The sequence below is a fragment of the Pseudophryne corroboree genome, chromosome 4 (genome assembly GCF_028390025.1).
Source record: "Pseudophryne corroboree isolate aPseCor3 chromosome 4, aPseCor3.hap2, whole genome shotgun sequence".
NCBI classification, from domain to species: domain Eukaryota; kingdom Metazoa; phylum Chordata; class Amphibia; order Anura; family Myobatrachidae; genus Pseudophryne; species Pseudophryne corroboree.
This window is the reverse complement of record NC_086447.1, coordinates 488,238,909-488,265,174: the sequence shown is the minus strand read 5'-3', so window position 1 is coordinate 488,265,174 and position 26,266 is coordinate 488,238,909. Positions and strand designations below refer to the sequence as shown.

The window sequence follows — 26,266 nt, the reverse complement described above, 5'->3', positions numbered from 1 at the left end:
TTTCTTGTCTCATGCTCTAATGTATCACACAAACAGAGGCACTGAGCTATATTAAGAAGCAGTCCTGGATTTTGTGCAGCTTTGTTTACGAAGTGTATTATGAACTGGCCAACATGCCACATTTAAATCCAGAGGAATTTGCTGGTTACAGGCAACCATCATGTACGACTCGTTCAATAATTCTTTTACCACAAGTTTTTTTTTTTTTTATCAGTTGTGTTTAACGTAAACTAGTGTAACTTACTTGTTTTTGACAATTGCATTGTGTACATAAGTTGGTGGTTTTTTTTGTTGTTGTTTTTTTTTCTAGCAAGACACAAAACACTTGTGTCTTCCTGATATGCATTTAGTATGCACACCTGTCCACCGAGAATACAAAGTACCTTTTCTGCAGTTCTCAGCTTCCCCCGCAACAGTCCTTCCTTGGCTGTAATTTTCCACTTATACAAAGCCTTCAGTTTGCAGACTAATGTCTGTAGCTGCCCATTCTCCTCTCGTAGAGACTGCAGTTTGTCTTGCTAATAGGAAAAACAAAATTATATATTTTATAATTTTTTTAAAAACTTTTTAAACTTATTTTATACAAATATTTAAATATCTATCTATCTATCTATCTATCTATCTATCTATCTATCTATCTATCTATCTATCTATCTTTTCTTTGTATGGGCGGCACTCAGAGACTTTCAACAAGCAGATTAAGTGAAAAAGAGACCCCACCGTGCCAATTTAATGGTAACGTTTCGGGGTATTATTCCCCTTCCTCAGTCTGAGGAAGGGAAATAATACTCTGAAACGTTACCATTAAATTGGCCCGGTGGGGTGTCTTTGTCACTTAATCTGCTTGTTGAAAGTCTCTGAGTGCCGCCCATACAAAGAAAATATCTACAGATGCTTATCTGCAGGGAGGGCACCGGAGCAAGGTGTACGTAAGTCCGGAGTGCCAGGGACCTTGTGTGTATTGCTATATATATATATATATATATATATATATTATATATATGTATATATATATATATATATATATATATATATATAAACGAGTTTTATGGTAAGAACTTACCCTTGTTAAAACTCTTTCTGTGAGGTACACTGGGCTCCACAAGTCTGGACAATGGGGGTGCAGAGTAGGATCTTGATCCGAGGCACCAACAGGCTCAAAGCTTTGACTGTTCCCAGAATGCACAGCGCCACCTCCTATATCACCCCGCCTCCCAGCACAGGAGCTCAGTTTAGTTAACCAGCCCAATGCAGTAGCAGGAAAAGAGACGACAACGGTTAGTAGCCACATACACCACACTCTCACGACAAGAGAAGTGTCAGCGGCTAATGCCATATCAACCCAAAGAAGCTAAGTGCGTCAGGGTGGGCACCTTGTGGAGAGTTTTAACAAGGGTAAGTTCTTACCATAAAACTCGTTTTCTGCTGCGGAGTACACTGGGCTCCACAAGTCTGGACAATGGGGATGTCCTAAAGCAGTTCCTTATGGGAGGGGACGCACTGTAGCGGGCACAAGAACCCGGCGTCCAAAGGAAGCATCCTGGGAAGCGGCAGTATCGAAGGCATAGAACCTTATGAACGTGTTCCCGGAGGACCACGTAGCCGCCTTGCACAATTGATCAAGTGTCGCGCCACGTTGGGCCGCCCAAGGAGGTCCAACAGACCGAGAAGAATGGGCCGTAATATGAACAGGAGCTGACAGACCAGCCTTCACATAAGCATGCGCAATCACCATTCTAATCCACCTGGCCAGGGTCTGCTTGTGAGCAGGCCAGCCACGTTTGTGAAATCCAAACAAAACAAAGAGAATCAGACTTTCGAATAGAAGCAGTTCTCTTCACATAGATACGGAGAGCCCGTACCACATCCAAACACCGCTCTTTGGGAGACAAATCAGGAGAGACAAAAGCTGGAACCACAATCTCCTGATTAAGGTGGAACGAAGAAACCACCTTAGGTAAATATCCGGGACGAGTCCTAAGAACCGCCCGGTCACGGTGAAAAAACAGATATGGGGAACTACAAGACAAGGCACCCAAATCCGACACTCTTCTAGCAGAGGCAATAGCCAGCAAGAACACCACCTTAAGGGAAAGCCACTTAAGGTCAGCTGAACCAAGAGGTTCAAATGGAGGCTCCTGCAACGCCTCCAAAACCACCGACAAGTCCCAAGGAGCCACAGGCGGGACATAGGGAGGTTGGATACGCAACACACTCTGAGTGAAAGTATGAACATCAGGTAAAGTCGCAATTTTTCTCTGAAACCACACCGACAAGGCAGAAATATGAACCTTGAGGGAGGCCAGACGCAGGACTAAATCTAGGCCCTGCTGTAGAAAAGCCAAAAGTTTGGCTGTACTAAACTTGGAAGCATCATAATGGTTAGATGCGCACCAAAAAAGTAGGAATGCCAGACCCGATGGTAAATCCGAGCAGAGGCCGGTTTCCGGGCCCGCAACATAGTTTTAATGACCTCTTCAGAAAAACCCTTAGCTCTTAAGACGGAAGCTTAAAGAGCCACGTCGTCAAAGACAGCCGGGCTAGGTCCTGGTAGACACAGGGGCCCTGAACGAGGAGGTCTGGGCGTTGTGGAAGTAGAAGTGGACACTCTGACGATAGGCCTTGCAGGTCTGAGAACCAGTGCCGTCTGGGCCACGCCGGAGCTATGAGAAGCAGATTTCCTTTTTCTTGCTTGAACTTCCGAATTACCCTGGGCAGGAGTGACACCGGAGGGAACACGTATGGCAGCCGAAACCTCCACGGCACTGCAAGCGCATCCACGAATGCTGCTTGAGGATCCCTTGTCCTTGCTCCGAAGACCGGAACCTTGTGATTGTGTCGAGACGCCATCAGATCCACATCTGGAAGACCCCACCTTTCCACGAGGAGTTGAAACACTTCTGGATGGAGGCCCCACTCGCCGGCATGCACGTCCTGATGACTGAGAAAGTCCGCTTCCCAATTCAGGACTCCCGGAATGAATATTGCTGATATTACTGGTAGATGGCGTTCTGCCCAACGTAGAATCCGTGAGACTTCCTTCATTGCCAAACGGCTTCGAGTGCCGCCTTGATGATTTATGTAAGCCACTGTGGTGGCGTTGTCCAACTGTACTTGAACAGGACGGTTCTGAATCAAATGCTGGGCTAGGTTCAACGCATTGAAAACCACCCGCAATTTCAGAATGTTGATCGAGAGAAGAAATTCCTCCTTGGTCCACCGACCCTGCAAGGAGTGCTGCTCCAGCACCGCGCTCCAACCTCTTAGACTGGCATCTGTCGTCAACAGGACCCAGTTGGATATCCAGAAGGGACGGCCTCTGAACAATTGTCGGTCCTGGAGCCACCAGAGCAGCGACAGACGGACCTCCGGAGTCAAAGAGATCATTTGAGACCTGATCCGGTGAGGCAGGCCGTCCCACTTGGCTAGAATCAGCTTCTGGAGGGGGCGAGAATGGAATTGAGCATACTCCACCATGTCGAATGCTGATACCATGAGGCCCAGCACCTGCATTGCCGAATGTATCGACACTTGCGGACGAGAAAGGAAGCAACGAATCCTGTCCTGAAGTTTCATGACTTTCTCCTGAGACAAGAACAACCTCTGGTTGTGAGTGTCCAACAGCGCTTCCAGATGCACCATGCTCTGAGCAGGGACCAGGGAGGATTTCTTCCAGTTGATGAGCCACCCGTGGGCTTGTAGAAACCGGACCGTCATATCCAGATGACGCAGGAGAAGATCTGGGGAATTTGCCAGGATTAACAAGTCGTCCAGATACGGCAGTATCCTGAGCCTTTGACGGCGGAGTACCACCGTCATTACCGCCATAACTTTGGGGAAGACTCGCGGAGCCGTTGTTAAACCAAAAGGTAACGCCCGAAACTGGTAATGGAGGTTGCCAATAGCGAACCTCAGGTATTGTTGATGTGACACTGCTATAGGAATATGCAGGTAAGCATCCTGTATGTCCAGGGAGACCATGTAGTCCCCAGGTTCCAAGGCCAGAACTATAGAGCGAAGGGTTTCCATACAGAACTTGGAAACCTTCACAAACTTGTTCAGTGCCTTGAGGTTGAGAATGGGCCGGGAGGACCCATTCGTTTTCGGGACTAGAAACAGCGGAGAATAGTACCCCCGGCCCCTCTGAGCAAGAGGCACCTGTACTACGACTCCTGTATCCAGGAGGGTCTGTACCACCGAATGCAGAGTGTTTGCCTTTGTCTGGTCCGACGGGATGACTGTCTGGCAAAATCGATGAGGGGGTCGGTTTTTGAAGGCTATGGCGTAACATCGAGTGACGACTTCCCGTACCCAGGCATCTGAAGTGATCTTCAACCATTCCTGGGTATACCCTAGAAGCCGGGCCCCCCACCCTGGGATCCCCCAGGGGGAGGCCTGCCCTGTCATGCGGCAGGCTTATCGGTCTTGGCTGCTGTCTGACGGGCAGCCCAGGCTCTTTTGGGCTTCGGCTTACCAGGTTTGGAAGTGCGGGCCTGCTTATGGTACGCCTGACCTTCTGCTTTACCTGAAGGACGAAAGGGGCGAAAGGACGTGCCTTTGGCCTTTGACACAGAAGGAGCTGTATTAGGCAGACAGGCAGTTTTGGCAGTAGCCAAGTCAGCAACTATCTTATTTAAGTCCTCCCCAAACAGAATATCCCCCTTGAAAGGGAGTACCTCCAGGGTTTTTCTAGAGTCCAGATCCACAGACCAGGATCTCAGCCACAATATCCTGCGAGCCAGGACTGACGTAGTAGAGGCCTTGGCTGCTAGGATACTGGCATCAGAAGCCGCCTCTTTAATATAGCGAGAAGCTGTGACAATATATGACAAGCATTGTCTAGCATGGTCAGAGGAGATTTCAGCTTCTAACTCCAAGGCCCATGCTTCAATAGCCTCTGCCGCCCATATAGCTGCAATAGCGGGCCTTTGTGCAGCACCCGTGAGGGTGTAAATCGCTTTTAGACAACCCTCGACACGTTTATCCGTAGGCTCTTTTAGAGACGTGACGGTAGTGACAGGTAGAGCTGAGAAAAGCACCATCCTATCCACATGTGAGTCTACTGAAGGAGGCGTTTCCCAATTCTTAGACAGCTCTGGCGCGAGGGGATAGCGAGCCAGCATCTTCTTTTGAGGCACAAACTTCGTACCCGGGCTTTGCCAGGGTTCCTGACGTATATCCACTAGGTGGTCAGAGTGAGGTAAAACTTGTTTAATCACCTTCTGACGCTTGAACCTATCTGGTTTCTTAGGAGGAACGGATGGCTCGGGATCATCCGTAATCTGCAGAATTAACTTAATAGCCTCCAAAAGATCAGGAACATCCACATGTGAACTACCCTCCCCATCAGCCGTATCTGAGTCAAAACCTGTGGGGTCAGTGTATGTGCTGTCTTCATCAGATGAGGTATCAGTGACAGCAGTGGATTGTGAGGAGACGAGCGCTCGCTTAGAGGACCTCTTGGACTTAGGCGAGCGATGGTCAGACTTTTTAGTAGTCAGGGACTGGTTCAACTTCTTTAATTGAGCAGATAAATCGTCCGCCCATGGCGGGTTAGCTGCAGGGACCACATACGGTTGTACCGGCATTGGGGGTCCCATAGGGGGTGTTAGTTTATGAACTAGCGTATGCAGAAGCGTGGAAAAAGCGGCCCACGGAGGGTCAGTATGTGCCTTCGTTGCCACAGTCCCACTGGGGGGCAAGGAGCCCCCAGAACCAGAGCCCACAGCTGCTATATTCTCCCCATATGTGCCTGTGGCTTCAGCAACACCAGCAGTGTGTTCCGCCCCAGAACCGTTACCCTCAGAAGCAGACATGATATAACTTGCAGTATGAGGTAACACAGTACAATTATTAGCAGCACTATATCCCTAAACCCAAACCCCTGCGCAGTGTAGTCAGCACCAGCAGAGATAAAGGAGAGATATGGTGACTAAATCACAGAGAAAAATACGTAATACAGTATATCTTTGTGAAAATCCTATATTAAATAACACCTGATGCACCAAGCCCCCTCAGGTTATAGAATATAGGTGATAAAGCCTACAGATTTACCCTATGTTAAACACTATAAAAGGTTAAGAGACACAGTACGCAATTGGCGCACGAGGTACCGTAAGGGTACGCCCTTAGCGTAGCGGACGCTGTATCGGGAGCGAGCCGCTCGAGCGACACAAACGTTCGCGAGAATACGCTGTTGGTATCAAGCACACCATAGGCTGCCGATTACCGTAATGATACGCTACCAGCGTAGCGGACGCTCGAGACCACGAGGAGATCACAAGCGGCGCTGACGCTCACAGAATTAAACCTTAATAACTATACCTTAAAGAATGTACTTATACTGTAAACCTTTATGCAGTGATAATGTGTAGATGCAACGCAATGTAACCTTGTTAGTTTAATGCTTTATGAGCGACTGAAACGCTCAGAGAACCCTTAGAAATATAATAAACACTCAAATACCGGTCTAAGGTTCTAACACCTTTAAGAGAGAGAATGAACGTTCAATTGCAAAAGAATATACAGTACAGTTTATACACTACCAGACTAACATAAATATCTAACAGAATTACTACACGTTAAAATACATTAGCAACACTATTACATTTAAAGGGGAAGGAGAGAGAGAATGGCTTACAACAAATAGGAGGTAAAATGGCTGCAGAGAACTTACGCATGCGATTGTTTCCCCTTGAAACAATCGCATGCGCCTTCCTGGATATCCAGCTTCCGATTATCAGTGATGAGAACCGTTGAGAAGAGTAGAATGGAGCTGGCCCAGGTCGGCTTGTCTTTATATACACTTACACACAGTACAGTACAATGGTCCCTATGTTCTTATTGTTCATTGGACACAGGAATCCGTCTCCGCATTATAACAAAAGGTCATAGGTTGGTTCATACAGGTGGGCTGTGACTATTTCAAACTGCTCAAGTGGGAGGGAAACTCAGGTTTCCCGCCGCATGGGTAATAAACTGCAAATATAGTAAATGTCCATAAACTTCTTATAGTCATAACTATACGCACGAGCGATTAATCCGTTTCTAACCAACACCGGAATATTGCTAATTATATACCCTTCCGATGGATACTAAACACCACTGTGTAACCCCTGTCTGACCCTTCGTATCAAACAAAGAGGGATCTCTTTGTCTCTGAACATGCTACATTAACTAAACTTTCAGATTCTATCAACAGGACCATAATCTACAAAATACATTATATGACTAAAATATGTAACGATTGAGTCGCCCGCTAGACGCACACAAACTCTACCGTAAATGCGCATACCGTGCGCCTGCGAGTGCACGCGACTGCGAGTATACGCACGCACGGGAGAGCTCATGCCCGTGCAGCGGGCACACGCATGAGGTGCATATATGGCAATGTGCAGCGTGATATTTTTCTGACTTTGACAGTCCACCCTTTGGCAGTCACCAATAACTGCCACTTCCTAAAACAGTTCAAAAAGAGAAAAATATATGTCATGTATAAAACATTTCTATGATTGGGTAAGGGAGAAGAGAAGAAGGTGGGAAAAAGGTATGACCTAGTGAGATAGTAGAAGCATGTATGTATGTATGAGTCCATGTTTGAGGGGTCATGTATCATCGTGCCGTACGTGTTTTAAATCAAGCTTCGAGGTATTGCGAAGTATACATTTGAATTCCTTCTTATCCCGTGGTACGGGTCTGTGTATGGGCTGTCAAACTTTACCGAGCTCTTTTCGGCTTTTGGTTGCAACAAAATGGGGGAGCACATTTTAGTTGATGATACATGAATGGGGGGATATGTGAGTGCTGATATCTGTGCCTATATTCCCTATCGACTATGTGTGTCATTACCTGAAGGTTGTAGAGATGAAGATAAGGAGCAATTATGGTAAATGCAGTCATAAACTATGTGAGTTTAATATACATTTGTTGATTGAAGTCTTGTCTGGTGTCTTGTCTTGATGTACATGTTGACTGTAGTCTCCCGATGCTTTTGCTATAATTGCTTGAGCAAAAAACTTTCTCAATGTCCATAGACTTACAAAAGTGTTGGGCTATCGTAAAATTTTAAAATCGCTAGGGATATTGGGGGTCTATGGCATTGTCCATCAATGGTCTGTGTAAAAGGTTGTCAAATTCTTCTTCCAAGCGGATGTCTTTGTACCTTGGAGGAAAACAAAGGAGAAACGGGTGAAAGAAACGGACCGTGGAATCACATTTTCATCACAACATTGTCTCAATGGTTGGGTCGTAAATCAAATCAGTCGTTGTTATTACAGTATCTTCACTTCTTAAACTCATCACTCGGGCGCTACGTTTACACTTTGTTAAAACCCAAACGCATCTAAATATCAGACCGACCAATATGATGACACCCAGAATACACAAAAGAAATTTGCTTACATCCATGATAATACCTTGGGCCCATTCTCCTAAACCAGAGAACCAATTTCGTGGGTTCAACCATGACACCCAACTGGTCAGCTCATTACCCACAGCGGCAAGGGTGAGATTGTGTTTCCTTCGGAACTCCCATTTTAATTGCAAAATGTCATCCATCTTTTGGTCTATGACCTCGGCTGGGTCCTCAGTGCTGTTTGTAATATACGTGCAGCACTTTATTCCATACTGAGTCGCTAGGGTAACACAATACCCGCCTGTCACAGCCGTGAGATAATTGAGAATCATCCTATGCTGAACCAGTTCTGTTTTGTAGGCTTGTAACTCTCTCCCAGTATACCTGAATGTGTCATCATACATTTCAGTGATATTGTCTAATAAATTTGCAAGCGCAGATATATATTTATAATTTATCACTCCTCTGGCGGTACGAGTGATATCTAACGCGATTAGGAATTGAATCCCGGTGGATTCATGGATCAGGTCAGAAGCCGGGTGCTCTGTTCTTTCTATCAGGTGCCATTTAACGATGTGCTCGTAATGAGTGTGAGTATAAGGAGCTGGGGCACTGCGGTGAATATCTTTCATTTTGGTATGTGATACAGTCATTACCTCAGGCAATACTTTTCCAATATAACACAATCCCTCTGAGTTTGGGGCAAGCCACTTATACGCCTTTCTCCCGCATATGAAATATGCATCATCGGGGAGAACATATGGGACTGAATATGTTAGAACCATGTTACACATCTTCCATGTGAACCCTCCTAACCCTAATTCTCCCATCTGTCTAGTACACGTATCCGGTTGTATGATATGTGCACAGTATCCTGGTGATACTTCTCCAACTCTTATGGTCCTACTTCCTAGGGTATACCTATATCGGAAATATTTTCCACTATCGGCTATGTGGCGTATAAGCTCTGTATCTGTAGGCATTCTATCGGCTCTATATGAAAAGGTCATGGTTTTGTTATTCCATGACACTTCCCAATTTCCCGGCTTTCGGGGATTAGAAATGTTAAAACACACTAAGGACCTATCCACATGGTATTGGTGGAGCTTCAAACTAGGAGGACTAGAGATGTTAGACCTCTTGTCCACCGGCCTCCTACCACTTAACTCAAGTACCTCCCCTATCGTTAAAGGAAATGGTACTAGTCCTGACTTGCTGTGACCTTGAGGTACTTGAGAGCATACCCAGCAGTCTGTTTGGTTTAACACCTTACCCACTAATGAGTGATAGTCACCCAATGGATGCCGGTCCATGTTAATGTTAAAACTGGACTGACATTTCTTGATGCACCCATCCTCAACTAAGTTATCACAATGCCTACAGATGCAATTTTCTTCAGCTAACAATCCTTCACAGTTCCTTCTATGGTCAATGCTACCAGATTGTTTTCTGATACTCGCCTTTGCTTGGTGATTATGTTGTTCTTGGAAATCTACGCCTCCATCTCTGTCATCAGAACCCATTCCAGAACCTCTCTCGACCTCCATGGTACTCTCGCCGGAACAGACTGCTCTGGTCAACATCATGGTCAACAGGAAAATCCGGATCACAGTCTCTTGGGGCAAGTCCATCTTATAGGAGGAAATGGAGAAAAATGAGAAGGGGGAAAGAAATAATTGAGGGAGATGGGATGGGAGGTGGAGAAAAACAATAAAAGGGAACAGGGGATCGACAACTGCCTCCGATCTTATTATTTCTCAATGCTCAGGTGCCGTCTCAATCTTCCTGAAACAGACACTCCAGTGATACAACTTCCTCTACCGTCTGTTCTTTATCACGAGACCTCTCTGGATCAGCAACCTTCTTACAATGGGACGAATGAACCCAAGTCTCTCTCTTGGCAACCTTCAATGCTGTCGTGCTAATCAATAAGACTTGGTATGGTCCTTCCCATCTGTCAATAAGGCAACCTGAGCGTAGAAAATTCTGTATCATTACATAATCCCCAGGTTCAATGTCATGGCAATTACTATCTGGCAGATCAGGAATCACCAACTTCAAGTTATCATTCTGATTCCTTAGCTGTTTACTCATCTTAACCAAGTACTTTATAGTCACTTCATTGTTACACTTCAAATCATCCTGAGGGTTAATCATAACATGCGGTTGTCGACCAAACAGAATTTCAAAGCGGGACAGATTAAGAGGGGACCTGGGAGTGGTTCTGATGCTGTATAGTTCAATGGGTAAAGCTTCTGGCCATGTCAATCCTGTTTCTGCCATAACTTTGCTCAATTTATTTTTAATAGTGCTGTTCACTCTTTCTACCTTTGCACTCGCCTGGGGGCGGTACGGAGTGTGCAGCTTACTATTAATTCCCATCAACTTACACATTCCTTGAAAGACATCACCTGTAAAATGGGTACCCCTATCACTTTCAATTATTCTGGGGATACCGTATCTACACACAAATTCCTGCACAATTTTCTTAGCAGTAAACATAGCGGTATTTGTGGCCGCAGGAAATGCTTCGACCCGATTTGAAAACACATCTATACAAACTAGTACATACTTCAAATTTCGACAAGGGGGTAATTGTATGAAATCAATCTGTATTACTTGAAAAGGGCCATCTGTTGGTGGGATATGAGATGGTTCTGTTGGTATTGCTTTCCCGATATTCTTCCTCAAGCAGGTGAGGCATGTCATTGCTCTCTTACCTGCATGGGAAGAAAATCCTGGGGCGCACCAGTAAGCTCTTACTAGCTTACACATCCCTTCTTTGCCCAGATGAGTCAGCCCGTGTGCTGCTTCCGCTAGACTTGGAAGGTATGCTCTTGGTGCCACTGGTTTACTCTGTCCATCTGTCCAGAGTCCTGAGGACTCCTGGCCATATCCTTTTAACCTCCAGACCGCCTTTTCCTGTGGGGAACACAAATTTTGCATTTCACACAATTTCTGTGTGTTAACAGTATTAAATACCATCAGTTGTGTGATGTCTGTCTGTCTGGGGGTACCAGCTGCTAACTTAGCAGCTTCGTCTGCTCGGCTGTTACCAAGTGATATTGGGTCTTGGCTATATGTATGTGCTTTACACTTGATAACAGCCACTCTGTCGGGTTCCTGTATCGCTGTTAGAAGCCTTTTGATGTGAGCTGCATGCGCTACCGGTGTACCAGCTGCCGTCATGAAATTTCTGAGGCGCCATAGGGCTCCGAAATCATGGACTACCCCGAAGGCGTACCTAGAATCTGTGTAGATATTGGCTGACTTTCCCTTAGCCAATTCACATGCTCTGGTTAGGGCAACCAGTTCAGCAACCTGGGCTGAGTGAGGTGGGCCTAGCGGTTCTGCTTCTATGGTGCCTTGGTCATCTACGACTGCGTATCCAGTACACAAGTCTCCCGAGTCCGTCTGTCTGTGACAACTACCGTCAGTGTAGAAAGTAAAATCTACATCTTCCAGTGGGTTGTCACTGATGTCAGGCCTTGCCGTGAAATTTTGGGTCAAATATTCCATACAATCATGCATGTCTTTTCCTGTGCTAAATCCTCCTTCACCATTACTCTCATCCTCCACCCTTTGTGCCTGTCCAGGCACACCTGGGATATACGTTGCAGGATTTAATGCGCTGCATCTCTTTATGGTGATGTTTACGGGGGCCATCAATGCCAATTCCCATCTTGTAAACCGCGCTGATGAGACGTGTCTGGTTTGGGCAGAATTTAGCAAGGCTGACACTGCATGTGGCGTGTGGATTGTGAGGTTGTGTCCTAGCACTACATCTTCGCTTTTTGTTACTAGCAATGCTATCGCAGCAACACTTCGCAAGCATGTGGGGAGGGATCGCGCTACCGTGTCTAGCTGAGCGCTGTAGTATGCTACCGGCCTGCTGGCATCACCGTGCTTTTGGGTTAGGACGCCTGCCGCGCAACCAGCACTTTCTGTTCCGTACAGCTCAAAGGGTTTCCCATAGTCAGGCATACCTAATGCCGGTGCCTGCGTTAGGCACTGTTTAAGTCTCTCAAATGCCATCTCGGATTCGTCTGTATGCGAGATCCGATCAGGTTTGTTTGATGAGACCATCTCCTGCAAAGGTAGGGCTAGTATGGAAAAACCTGGGATCCAGTTACGGCAATACCCACACATTCCTAAAAACGTTCTGATCTGTTGCTGGGTTTGTGGCAGAGTCATGTCTCGAATTGCTTGAATTCTATCAGCGGTCAGGTGTCTCAGTCCTTGTGTCAGACAGTGTCCCAAATATTTTACCTTAGTCTGGCATAATTGCAACTTATCTTTTGAAACCTTGTGTCCGGTTTCTGAGAGATGAATCAGGAGTTGTTTCGTATCTCTCAGGGACGATTCGAGTGAATCAGAACACAGAAGTAGATCGTCTACATACTGTATTAGTATTGATCCACTCTCAGGTTGAAAAGACTGTAAACAATCATGTAAGGCTTGTGAGAAAATACTTGGACTGTCAATGAAACCTTGTGGTAAGCGAGTCCAGGTGTATTGAACTCCTCTGTATGTGAACGCAAACAAATATTGGCTGTCAGGGTGCAGAGGTACCGAGAAGAAGGCGGAGCAGAGGTCAATTACAGTGAAAAATTTCGCAGTGGGAGGGATTTGCATAAGGATGACAGCTGGATTTGGCACTACGGGGAACTGACTCTCAACTATTTTGTTAATCCCCCTTAGATCCTGCACTAGCCTGCAACCCCTCCCCCCACTCTTTTTAACAGGGAAGATGGGACTATTGGCAGTACTGGATGTTCTTACCAGAATGCCCTGTTGTAGCAAGCGCTCTATTACGGGGTACACTCCTAACTCCACCTCTGGCTTCAGAGGGTATTGTGGGATTTTTGGAGCTATCCTACCATCTTTTACTTGCACAACTACTGGAGCTACGTTTGCCATTAATCCAGTGTCTTGTCCATCTTTAGTCCAAAGTGACTCTGGTATTTGGGATGTCATTTCTTCTACCTGGGATGGACTCCTATTTATCATAACAGTATGTGACATTAATTTTGATGGGGAGTCTAGCATATCTTGCACTTCCTGAGCGTGGTTCTCAGGTATGTCTAGGAACACACCTTCAGGAGTGCAATATATGACGCACCCCATTTTACACAATAAATCTCTTCCCAGGAGATTAGTCGGTGACGATGCAGCCAGCAAAAAGGAATGCTTGGTATGCAACGGCCCTATTGTAATCTCTGCTGGTTTGCTAACCGGGTAGTGCTGTACTACTCCCGTTACTCCCATGGCTGGAATTGTCTTACCAGTGGTTCTCATGCCCACTGTAGAACTTATCACTGATTTGGCCGCCCCCGTATCTACAAGGAAATTTAATGGTTTACCAGCTACATCAATTGTGACCTCGGGTTCACTTCCAAGACTCGCAATTAATTTCACTGGCTGCAGATTACAGGTATGGCCACACCCCTATTGCGTATGGTGACCTCCCTGAATCGCACTGGCAGCAATTACTTGTGGTGGGGGTAGATGGGAACTATCAGAGATTTGCCAGTCTCTTCTTGGGGGATACCTTTTTGTTTCCCCTGCATGTGGCTCATAGCTCTGCTTCTGCGGTACTTGATCCCAATGTCTCGTATCAGGTCGTTGTCTAGGGGGTTGATATGAATTTTGTATTTGTCTTGTTTTACAATCACGTGCCATGTGTCCCTCTCTGTGGCAACAATAACATTTTATACCTCTTGACTTACCCACAGGGGTCACAGTTCTGGGCTGAGGTGGCCTGGTAGTAAGGGCCTGTATGCTCACAGCCATTAGTTTATCACTCTGTGACTCCCTGTGTCTGATGATATTCCGATCATGCCCAGCAGCAGCCTCTCCCAATGCATCCACCGACATACCTCTCCAATCAGGCCTAGTGGTTTGTATTCTATTCCTTAAAACCTCTTTTAACCCATCCATTAATACAGAGACAGCTACTTCCCTGTGGTGCACATTAGTTTTAATGTCATCTATACCAGTGTACCTAGCCATATCCTGCAGAGCCCGGTGAAAATACTCTGGTGTGGATTCACCTTCTTTTTGTTTTATTGTAAAGATTTTATTCCACTTTACTACTGCAGGAAAATATACTCCTAACTGTAAGTTGATTCTCTTTACATTATCCTGATTATACTCGTCTGTTAGTGGTACTTCCTCATCTAACTTGCAATCAGCGATAAACTTTAACGAATCAACATTGGGGGGTAAACATGCCCTCAAAACTGTCCTCCAGTCTTTGTTATTTGGCTCTGCAGAATTTCCTAGCTCTCTAATATACTTTTGACATGCAACTAAATCTTTCCTAGGATCAGGGAATTCAGACATCATTGATCTTAATTCTGCTCGGGAAAAGGGACAGTGCATGGCGATGTTCCTGACAGGAGTTGCTCCTGAGGCTTCAGTTTTTCCATTTGGCACTGCTATTACCCTAACGGGATTAAGTCCAATAACATCATTCTGAGTAGATTCTACAACATGTGGTAAAATGGTTTCAGCATAGTGTATGGTGCCGTACTTACCAGTCGATACGACCTCACCTGTCCCTCCGCTAGGGGCCTTTGCTACTAATCTTACGGGTTGGGTCGTGCCCACTGCTGTTTCTGATATGGTGGCTGCTAGGGAGAGTGCTGATATTGTTGTGGGCTCATCCTCTTGGTCACAATCCTGGGGAAAGTTCAAAACAGGGTACAACTTGCACGGATTAGTGTTAGCATTAATTACTTTAGTTACATTATCTTTAACTTCTATACATTTATCATAACCTTGTGTGCCATTCTCTGCAACCAATTTCTCTCCAGGTATGTATGGTGGTGGGGGTGCAGTGGCTATCAGTTTCCTGATAGGGTTAGATCCAGTGGCTTGCGCCAACCCCCTTTGTATTTCACCTTCCTGTTGCCACAATGTTAAATAGTCATAATGTCTAATACGCCTTTTTGAAGATTTAATCAGGCAAACTCTTCTCCTTAAATTCTGTAATACTTCTGGGTTAAAACTACCTACCCGGGGAAACTTCTCCCCGTCATGCACAGTCATCCTTTCCCATTCATTGCACAACATCTCTGTGTGATGACCATATTTCTCACACATGATATACCTTGCCGACCCGATTGGTCGGTTTACCAAATCAACCTGAACCTCGGTTGATCGCCCCTTACCTGAACAACTGGCCCCCATCTTTGCAGGTGCTGCTTTCACTACCTCTGACTTCAAATCAGGGTCTTCGGCAACCCTTACAAAAACCAAGATGTCCGGGGTAAGGCTGCGGTGGGGGTTTTGCCTCGAGGTCCGCCCACTTAACTCCCGCCCACGCTGGCCAATACGGCGACCAAAGTTCCCAGAGGTTCCGTACCCAACCTAGGGCACCTATGAACGTCTACTTGCTCGGGCGTGTGGAAGTATGCTATCCTCCCCAGCAAGTATCAGTCGTTGGAATGTTCCTGAGTGATCAGGCTACTTCCCTTAAAATAAAAAAATTACACAAATCACGTTAACAATGTGCAAGTAGCGTTCTTATAAATATTCAAGACACGCTAATGCACACAATCACATGCGGTACAATCGTATCTGCACACAAGCAACTAATCTTATGTGCGGAACGATCAGTGGAATCGAAGATTTCGGCTGCGAATTCCTTCAGCAATGAGCTTTATTGGCCTATATGGGTCTCGCACCAACCCTCTTCGGTTGTGCTCTCTACTTCTAGTCTGCTGTACCTGAACCTCCTGGTCTGTTATGTACAGCAGACTCTACTGCTCATTAATATGTCGAGACTAACAAGGGACGCCTCCCAAGCCACCCCACGCTATCACTCTCGCTGGTGTACCTCTTTCTACTGGCCTATGGTTCCCACGTTCGTAAAAGAAGAGAAATCTTATATATACACACTCTTACATTCGAACACTCTTATTTCTGTACAGAATTCCTTTCATTCAGTAATAGTCTAACCCAGAAGAATTGCAACAGAGAAGGTTTTTTTTTTTTCTTTTAACTTTAACTTTTGGATTTGAGATAGATTTGCGTTATTATCGCGTTGTTTCCTTATCGCCTACTAAAACAATACTATCGTGCGGTTTGTATTATGTGGGCGTATCCGTACGCTCCGTTGCGTAATATACGCTCCGTGCGTCGACCCTTGCGTCGTGTACGCCCCGCCCTTGTAAGGACACGTGTACACAGACCAAGTACGTCCACAGTAACACAACTACACGTTTATCAATGTAAATGATCTTTAAGTGTAATCATTTACTGGACACCACCCAAATCTCCCTTGTATTTCTAGGCGAGACTGTGTGCGTGCCTTTTACAATTATTCCCTTAAATATTACTTTTTATCTTTTAACTATTAATAACAACAAATCTCTCAGCACGTTATCACTGGTATGTGGCAATCAGGAGAATGATATACGGACAAATACTACTAAACAAGAAATACAGGTGTGTGTGCTTATGCGTACGTACGCAAAACAGAAACTAAACAGTTTTAAAAGACAATAACGTACTGTTCTTACCTTCCGGTTCCGGATTCCCTCAGCACTCCTTACTAAGCGAAGCAGACGCTTATCTGGTCAGCACTGCGAGGGATACCACCTTCCCGCCCTTTGCTGACCGATAATGTCTGCTAAAGTTACCTAGTGCAGATATGTGAAGAGCGGAGGAGCCCCCAATTGATAAAGCCTACAGATTTACCCTATGTTAAACACTATAAAAGGTTAAGAGACACAGTACGCAATTGGCGCACGAGGTACCGTAAGGGTACGCCCTTAGCGTAGCGGACGCTGTATCGGGAGCGAGCCGCTCGAGCGACACAAACGTTCGCGAGAATACGCTGTTGGTATCAAGCACACCATAGGCTGCCGATTACCGTAATGATACGCTACCAGCGTAGCGGACGCTCGAGACCACGAGGAGATCACAAACGGCGCTGACGCTCACAGAATTAAACCTTAATAACTATACCTTAAAGAATGTACTTATACTGTAAACCTTTATGCAGTGATAATGTGTAGATGCAACGCAATGTAACCTTGTTAGTTTAAATGCTTTATGAGCGACTGAAACGCTCAGAGAACCCTTAGAAATATAATAAACACTCAAATACCGGTCTAAGGTTCTAACACCTTTAAGAGAGAGAATGAACGTTCAATTGCAAAAGAATATACAGTACAGTTTATACACTACCAGACTAACATAAATATCTAACAGAATTACTACACGTTAAAATACATTAGCAACACTATTACATTTAAAGGGGAAGGAGAGAGAGAATGGCTTACAACAAATAGGAGGTAAAATGGCTGCAGAGAACTTACGCACAAGGGGAAACAATCGCATGCGCCTTCCTGGATATCCAGCTCCCGATTATCAGTGATGAGAACCGTTGAGAAGAGTAGAATGGAGCTGGCCCAGGTCGGCTTGTCTTTATATACACTTACACACAGTACAGTACAATGGTCCCTATGTTCTTATTGTTCATTGGACACAGGAATCCATCTCCGCATTATAACAAAAGGTCATAGGTTGGTTCATACAGGTGGGCTGTGACTATTTCAAACTGCTCAAGTGGGAGGGAAACTCAGGTTTCCCGCCGCATGGGTAATAAACTGCAAATATAGTAAATGTCCATAAACTTCTTATAGTCATAACTATACGCACGAGCGATTAATCCGTTTCTAACCAACACCGGAATATTGCTAATTATATACCCTTCCGATGGATACTAAACACCACTGTGTAACCCCTGTCTGACCCTTCGTATCAAACAAAGAGGGATCTCTTTGTCTCTGAACATGCTACATTAACTAAACTTTCAGATTCTATCAACAGGACCATAATCTACAAAATACATTATATGACTAAAATATGTAACGATTGAGTCGCCCGCTAGACGCACACAAACTCTACCGTAAATGCGCATACCGTGCGCCTGCGAGTGCACGCGACTGCGAGTATACGCACGCACGGGAGAGCTCATGCCCGTGCAGCGGGCACACGCATGAGGTGCATATATGGCAATGTGCAGCGTGATATTTTTCTGACTTTGACATAGGGATAGCAAGTTGAGTGAAAGACACGAGATGGACACCACTCAGCTATCAATGCACACACAAATAGTCACAGTTTGTACAATGCAGAGGTTATTACAGACAATAATACTGCATTGGACTAGCTTACACAGCTATATAGTCAATAGATATAACACTACACAGTAAGAAACTGGATGTATATCACAGGGTAATTGTACTATAAACCCCTGACTAAATGCACTCATTCTTACTAACACTGACTAAAAAGGCAGGTAGAATACTTAAGTGTCATGTAAAGGCACAGCGCTGACAACCAGGCGGCTTTACATAGGAGGATTTGCCCAAGCAGTCCCAGGAACAGTGAGCTGAGGAGTAATGGCCCCGCAGACACTGACAGGGAGTGAGGAAAAGACAGAGATGCAGCCCCAGGGCGGGAACACTTGCTGGAAATGGCGCCCTGGGGCTAGGGGAGGGGCTTCAGGTCTAAGCCTGATCCCCCTTGCTGGCAAAACCACCGGGTACTGTGGGCGATATTAAAAATAAGAATTTACTTACCGATAATTCTATTTCTCGTAGTCCGTAGTGGATGCTGGGAACTCCGTAAGGACCATGGGGAATAGCGGCTCCGCAGGAGACTGGGCACATCTAAAGAAAGCTTTAGGATCACCTGGTGTGCACTGGCTCCTCCCCCTATGACCCTCCTCCAAGCCTCAGTTAGGATACTGTGCCCGGACGAGCGTACACAATAAGGAAGGATTTTGAATCCCGGGTAAGACTCATACCAGCCACACCAATCACACTGTACAACTTGTGATCTGAACCCAGTTAACAGCATGATAATAGAGGAGCCTCTAGAAAAGATGGCTCACTACAACAATAACCCGAATTTTTTTGGTAACAATAATTATGTACCAGTATTGCAGACAATCCGCACTTGGGATGGGCGCCCAGCATCCACTACGGACTACGAGAAATAGAATTATCGGTAAGTAAATTCTTATTTTCTCTGACGTCCTAGTGGATGCTGGGAACTCCGTAAGGACCATGGGGATTATACCAAAGCTCCCAAACGGGCGGGAGAGTGCGGATGACTCTGCAGCACCGAATGAGAGAACTCCAGGTCCTCCTCAGCCAAGATATCAAATTTGTAGAATTTTACAAACGTATTTGCTCGGCAAAGTTGTAAAGCCGAGACCCCTCGGGCAGCTGCCCAAGATGAGCCCACCTTCCTTGTGGAGTGGGCATTTTAAGATTTTTGGCTGTGGCAGGCCTGCCACAGAATGTGCAAGCTGAATTGTACTACAAACCAACGAGCAATCGTCTGCTTAGAAGCAGGAGCACCCAGTTTGTTGGGTGCATACAGGATAAACAGCGAGTCAGATTTTCTGACTCCAGCCGTCCTGGAAACATGTATTTTCAGGGTCCTGACCACGTCAAGCAACTTGGAATCCTCCAAGTCCTTAGTAGCCGCAGGTACCACAATAGGTTGGTTCATGTGAAATGCAGAAACCACCTTAGGTAGAAAATTTGAGGACGAGTCCTCAATTCTGCCCTTTCAGAATGAAATATTAAGTTAGGGCTTTTATATGATAAAGCCGCCAATTCTGACACCCGCCTGGCTGAAACCAGGGCTAACTCGTCACTTCCATGTGAGATATTTTAAGTCCACAGTGGTGAGTGGTTCAAACCAATGTGACTTTAGGAAACTCAACACAACATTGAGATCCCCAAGGTGCCACTGGAGGCACAAAAGGAGACTGTATATGCAGTACCCCTTTTACAAATGTCTGAACTTCAGGCACTGAAGCCAGTTCTTTTTGGAAGAAAATCGACAGGGCCGAAATTTGAACCTTAATGGACCCTAATTTTAGGCCCATAGACAGTCCTGTTTGCAGGAAATGGAGGAAACGACCCAGTTGAAATTCCTCTGTAGGGGCCTTCTTGGCCTCACCCCACGCAACATATTTTCGCCAAATGCGGTGATAATGTTTTGCGGTTACGTCTTTCCTGGCCTTGACCAGGGTAGGGATCTTCAGGATCCGGCGTTCAACCGCCATGCCGTCAAACGCAGCCGCGGTAAGTCTTGGAACAGACAAGGCCCTTGCTGGAGCAGGTCCTTTCTTAGAGGTAGAGGCCACGGTTCGTCCGTGAGCATCTCTTGAAGTTCCGGATACCAAGTCCTTCTTGGCCAATCCGGAACCACGAGTATCGTTCTTACTCCTCTCCTTCTTATGATTCTCAGTACTTTTGGTATGAGGGGCAGAGGAGGGAACACATACACTGACTGGTACACCCACGGTGTTACCAGAGCGTCCACCGCTATTGCCTGAGGGTCCCTTGACCTGGCGCAATATCTGTCTAGTTTTTTGTTTAGACGGGACGCCATTATGTCCACCTTTTGTTTTTCCCAACGGTTTACAATCAGGTGGAAGACTTCTGGGTGAAGTCCCCACTCTCCCGGGTGAAGGTCGTGTCTGCTGAGGAAGTCTGCTTCCCAGTTGTCCACTCCCGGAATGAACACTGCTGACAGTGCTATCACATGATTTTCCGCCCAGCGAAAATCCTTGCAGCTTCTGCCATTGCCCTCCTGCTTCTCGTGCCGCCCTGTCTGTTTACGTGGGCGACTGACGTGATGTTGTCCGATTGGATCAATACCGCCTGACCCTGAAGCAGGGGTTTCGCTTGACTTAGGGCATTGTAAATGGCCCTTAGTTCCAGAATGTTTATATGAAGAGATGTCTCCAGGCTTGACCATAAGCCCTGGAAATTCCTTCCCTGTGTGACTGCTCCCCAGCCTCGCAGGCTGGCATCCGTGGCCACCAGGACCCAGTCCCGAATGCCGAATCTGCGGCCCTCTAGAAGATGAGCACTCTGCAACCACCACAGGAGGGATACCCTTGTCCCTGGTGACAGGGTTATCCGCTGAAGCATCTGAAGATGCGACCCGGACCATTTGTCCAGAAGGTTCCACTGTGCGTGGAATCTGCCGAATGGGATTGCTTCGTAGGAAGCCACCATTTTTACCCAGAACCCTTGTGCATTGATGCACTGAGACTTGGTTCGGTTTTAGGAGGTTCCTGACTAGCTCGGATAACTCCCTGGCTTTCTCCTCCGGGAGAAGCACCTTCTTTCTGGACTATGTCCAGAATCATCCCTAGGAACAGAAGACAAGTCGTCGGAACCAGCTGCGATTTTGGAATATTGAAAATCCAATCGTGCTGCCGCAACACTACCTGATATAGTGCTACACCGATCTCCAACTGTTCCCTGGATCTTACCCTTATCAGGGAATCGTCCAAGTAAAGGATAACTAAAATTCCCTTCCTTCGAAGGAATATCATCATTTCGGTCATTACTTCAGTAAAGACCCGGGGTGCCGTGGACCATCCCTACGGCAGCGTCCGAACTGATACAGTTCTGTACCATAACCTGAAATACCCTTGGTGAGAAGGGTACATTTTGACATGAAGGTAAGCCTCCTTGATGTCCCGAGACATCATGTAGTCCCCTTCTTCCAGGTTTGCAATCACTGCTCTGAGTGACTCAATTTTGAATTTGAACCTCTGTATGCAAGTGTTCAAAGATTTTAGATTTTAAAATCGGTCTCACCGAGCCGTCTGGCTTCGGTACCACAATAGTGTGGAATAATACCCCGTTCCCTGTTGCAGGAGGGGTACCTTGATTATCACCTGCTAGGAATACAGCTTGTGAATGGCTTCCAAAACTGCCTCCCTGTCAGCGGGAGACGTCGGTAAAACAGACTTTTGGAAACGGCGAGGGGAATACGTCTCGAATTCCAATTTGTACCCCTGAAATATTATCTGAAGGATCCAGGGGTCTACTTGCGAGTGAGCCCACTGCGCACTGAAATTCATTGAGAACGGGACCCCACCGTGCCTGAACTTGTAAAGCCCTAGCGTCATACTGAGGGCTTGGCAGCGGCGGAAAAGGGTTTCTGTTCCTTGGAACTGGCTGATCTCTGCAGCCATTTTCCTCTCCCTCTGTCACGAGCAGAAAAGAGGAACCCTTTTGTCCGCTTGCCAACCAGGACTGCGCCTGATAATACGGCGTCTTATTTTGAGAGGCGACCTGGGGTACATCCCCTCTTTTAAGGCAATACTTCCAAATGCCGTTTGGAATCCGCATCACCTGCCCACTTTACTGGAATAATTGGACAACGCACTTATACTTGATGCCAGTCGGTAAATATTCCGCTGTGCATCCTGCATATATAGAAATGCATCTTTTAATTGCTCTATAGGCAATAATATACTGTCCTTATCTAGGATATCATATTTCCAGTCAGGGAATCCGACCACGCCAACCCAGCACTGCACATCCAGGCTGAGGCGATTGCTGGTCGCAGTATAACACCAGTATGTGTGTAAATACATTTTAGGATACGCTCCTGCTTTCTATCAGCAGGATCCTTAAGGGCGGCCATCTCAGGAGAGGGTAGAGCCCTTGTTTTTACAAGCGTGTGAGCGCTTTATCCACCCTAGGGGGTGTTTCCCAACGCACCCTAACCTCTGGCGGGAAAAGGTATACTGCCAATAACTTTTTAGAAAATATCAATTGTTATCGGGGGGAAACCCACGCATCATCACACACCTCATTTTATTTCTCAGATTCAGGAAAACTACAGGAAGTTTTTCCTCACCAAACATAATACCCCTTTTTTTTGGTGGTATTCATATTATCAGAAAAGTGTAAACTTTTTCCATTGCCTCAATCATGCAATGTGTGGCCCTATTGGAAATCACGGTTGTCTCTTCACCGTCGACACAGGAGTCAGTACCCCTGTCGGCGTCTGTATCTGAGGTAACGGGCGCTTTAGGGCCCCTGTATGAGACGTCTGGACATGCACAAGCTGAGTAGCCGGCTGTCTCATGTCAACCACTGTCTTTTATACAAAGCTGACACTGTCACGCAATTTCAACAGTACATCCACTCAGGTGTCGACCCCCTAGGGGGTGACAACACTATTTCAGACACTCTACTCCGTCTCCTCATCATTTTTCTCCTCATACATGTCGACACCAACGTACCGACACACAGCACACACACAGGGAATGCTCTGATAGAGGACAGGACCCCACTAGCCCTTTGGGGAGACAGAGGGAGAGTTTGCCAGCACACACCAGAGCGCTATATATATACAGGGATAACCTTATATAAGTGTTTTTCCCTTTATAGCTGCTGTATTGTTATATACTGCGCCTAATTTGTGCCCCCCTCTCTTTTTTAACCCCTTTCTGTAGTGTAGTGACTGCAGGGGAGAGCCAGGGAGCTTCCCTCCAACTGAGCTGTGAGGGAAAATGGCGCCAGTGTGCTGAGGAGATAGGCTCCGCCCCTTTCTCGGCGTCCTTATCATCCTTTTTCTGTATGTTTTGGCAGGGGTTAAATGCATCCATATAGCCCAGGAGTTATATGTGATGCATTTATTTTAGCCATATAAGGTTTTTTTATCGATTTATTGCGTCTCAGGGCGCTGCCCCCCCCAGCGCCCTGCACCCTCAGTGACCGGAGTGTGAAGTGTGCTGAGAGCAATGGCGCACAGCTGCGGTGCTGTGCGCTACCTTATCTGAAGACAGGATCGTCTTCTGCCGCCGATTTTTCCGGACCTCTTCGCTCTTCTGGCTCTGTAAGGGGGACGGCGGCGCGGCTCCGGTGACCCATCCAGGCTGAACCTGTGATCGTCCCTCTGGAGCTAATGTCCAGTAGCCTAAGAAGCCCAATCCACTCTGCACGCAGGTGAGTTCGCTTCTTCTCCCCTTAGTCCCTCGATGCAGTGAGCCTGTTGCCAGCAGGTCTCACTGAAAATAATAAACCTAAACTAAAACTTTCACAAAGAGCTCAGGAGAGCCCCTAGTGTGCACCCTTCTCGTCGGGCACAGAAATCTAACTGAGGCTTGGAGGAGGGTCATAGGGGGAGGAGCCAGTGCACACCAGGTGATCCTAAAGCTTTCTTTAGATGTGCCCAGTCTCCTGCGGAGCCGCTATTCCCCATGGTCCTTACGGAGTTCCCAGCATCCACTAGGACGTCAGAGAAATCGGTTTTAAGAGAAAACCTGACCTGCGCCCATGCCCTGGTGATCTAGTGGGATCGCCTGTATCCACAGTGTCCACCGCCAGCGCGCGCGGCCCGCCTCCCACTGACCGCGCCGGATCGCGATAAAGACCGGGTCCCATGAGCAGGACCCACTTACCACCTCCCAAAGCGCGGCCACGCGATCCTGGAGAGCCCCAGCCGTGTGTGTCTAACATGAAGAAAACCGGAGCCTCCGCTGTAGGTACCCGGCAACCAGGGCTCGGGAGTGTACAGCGCCGATGGGGCAGTGGTGCACCCAGGGGGGGTTTCCGAGCACCCAGAAACCCCCCTCCACCAAAAGGGCTGCATGAGTATTATTAATGGCTGTCTAGCGTCCTCTGCAGCCTGCTTTCTTCCTGGTGGCACTTATAAGTGCTTAATACAAGTTTACTTTATTTTAATTATAGTACATATATATCCATGTGCAATTTGTGCATACATATATACACATGTATATACATACATATAAACACACACACACATATGATATATATACATGCGTATATATATGTGTACTGTATGTGTATATATATATAATATATATATATATATATATATATATATGCATGTTTAATATGCTATGTGTATATGTGTTTACATAGGTGTATATACGGTATATAATATGTGTAGATATGTAGATATATCTTCTATATATTAGCCCAGTTCTGTGACTTTGTGACTCATTTGCTAACGCTGGGCGGAGTCACAATGCTTGGCGGAGTCAGAGTCACAGATCTGGGCTAATAAGGAGGCATCTAGGTATGACCCCAGTCGTGTGATTGGCGGAGTGTCTGAAGAGGGGTTGTGATCCCTCGGAGCTGTTTGCCAATCACCTGTCGGTGGGGCGTGGCGGCAGTCAACTTGGCACAAGTTGACTGAAGGAGGAGGACGGGTAATGGGCCGCAGCTGTCTGGCGTGGCGGCAGCCGGTGAGTCTGAGGCGGCGGCAGCAGAGGATGGATCCGCCCGGGGAGGATGTGAGCGGGGAGCCGAGAGATGCGAGCGGGGAGCGGGCGCAGTCTGAGGCGGGAGCAGCAGATGGACGGATCCGCCCAGGGAGGATGAGAGCGGGGAGCCGAGAGATGCGAGCGGGGAGCCGGCGCAGTCTGAGGCGGCAGCAGCAGAGGACGGATCCGCCCAGGGAGGATGAGAGCGGGGAGATGAGAGATGAGAGCGGGGAGCCGGCGCCGAAGCAGGGAGACACAGAGACAAGCAAGTGACCCGCAGTACACAGCGGCTGCAGCACCTCCTCCCCTCCCCGGCCCACACTCTGTGTATATACCTGCTCTATGTACTCCCTCCATACATACACACATACATACCTGCTGTACACACATCTACACCCACACACACATACCTGTCTACCCTATGTACCCCCTCCATACACACATATATCTGCTGTACACTCATACCTACCAATGCCTGCCCTGTATACCCCCCACTCATATACAGCTGCCCTATGTACCCGCACACACATACCTGTCTTCCCTATGTACCTCCTCCATACACATATCTGCTGTACACTCATACCTACCAATGCCTGCCCTGTATACACCCCACTCATATACACCTGCCCTATGTACCTGCACACATACCTACCTGCCCTATGCACCCACATACACATACCTACCTGCCCTATGCTCTCACTCCACACACACACACACACACACACACACACACACACACACACACACACACACACACACACACACATATACCGGCTGTGTAGGACTGGACGCCCCCTGTATATATCCCGGGTGAAGGCAGTTCTGTGGTCCCT

At 46.8% G+C, this 26,266-nt stretch overlaps 1 protein-coding gene across 4 annotated transcripts in view; it reads right to left on the bottom strand.

Annotated features, from left to right (window-relative positions):
* The window catches only part of LOC134909816 (uncharacterized), a 366,238-nt gene that overhangs the window by 101,355 nt on the left and 238,617 nt on the right, over nt 1–26,266 (bottom strand). For all 4 annotated transcript variants that reach the window (XM_063917096.1, XM_063917098.1, XM_063917097.1 and 1 more), the window contains one exon: nt 384–518. In XM_063917096.1, coding sequence (XP_063773166.1) covers nt 384–518 — 135 coding nt within the window. The remainder of the gene's footprint in view (nt 1–383; nt 519–26,266) is intronic.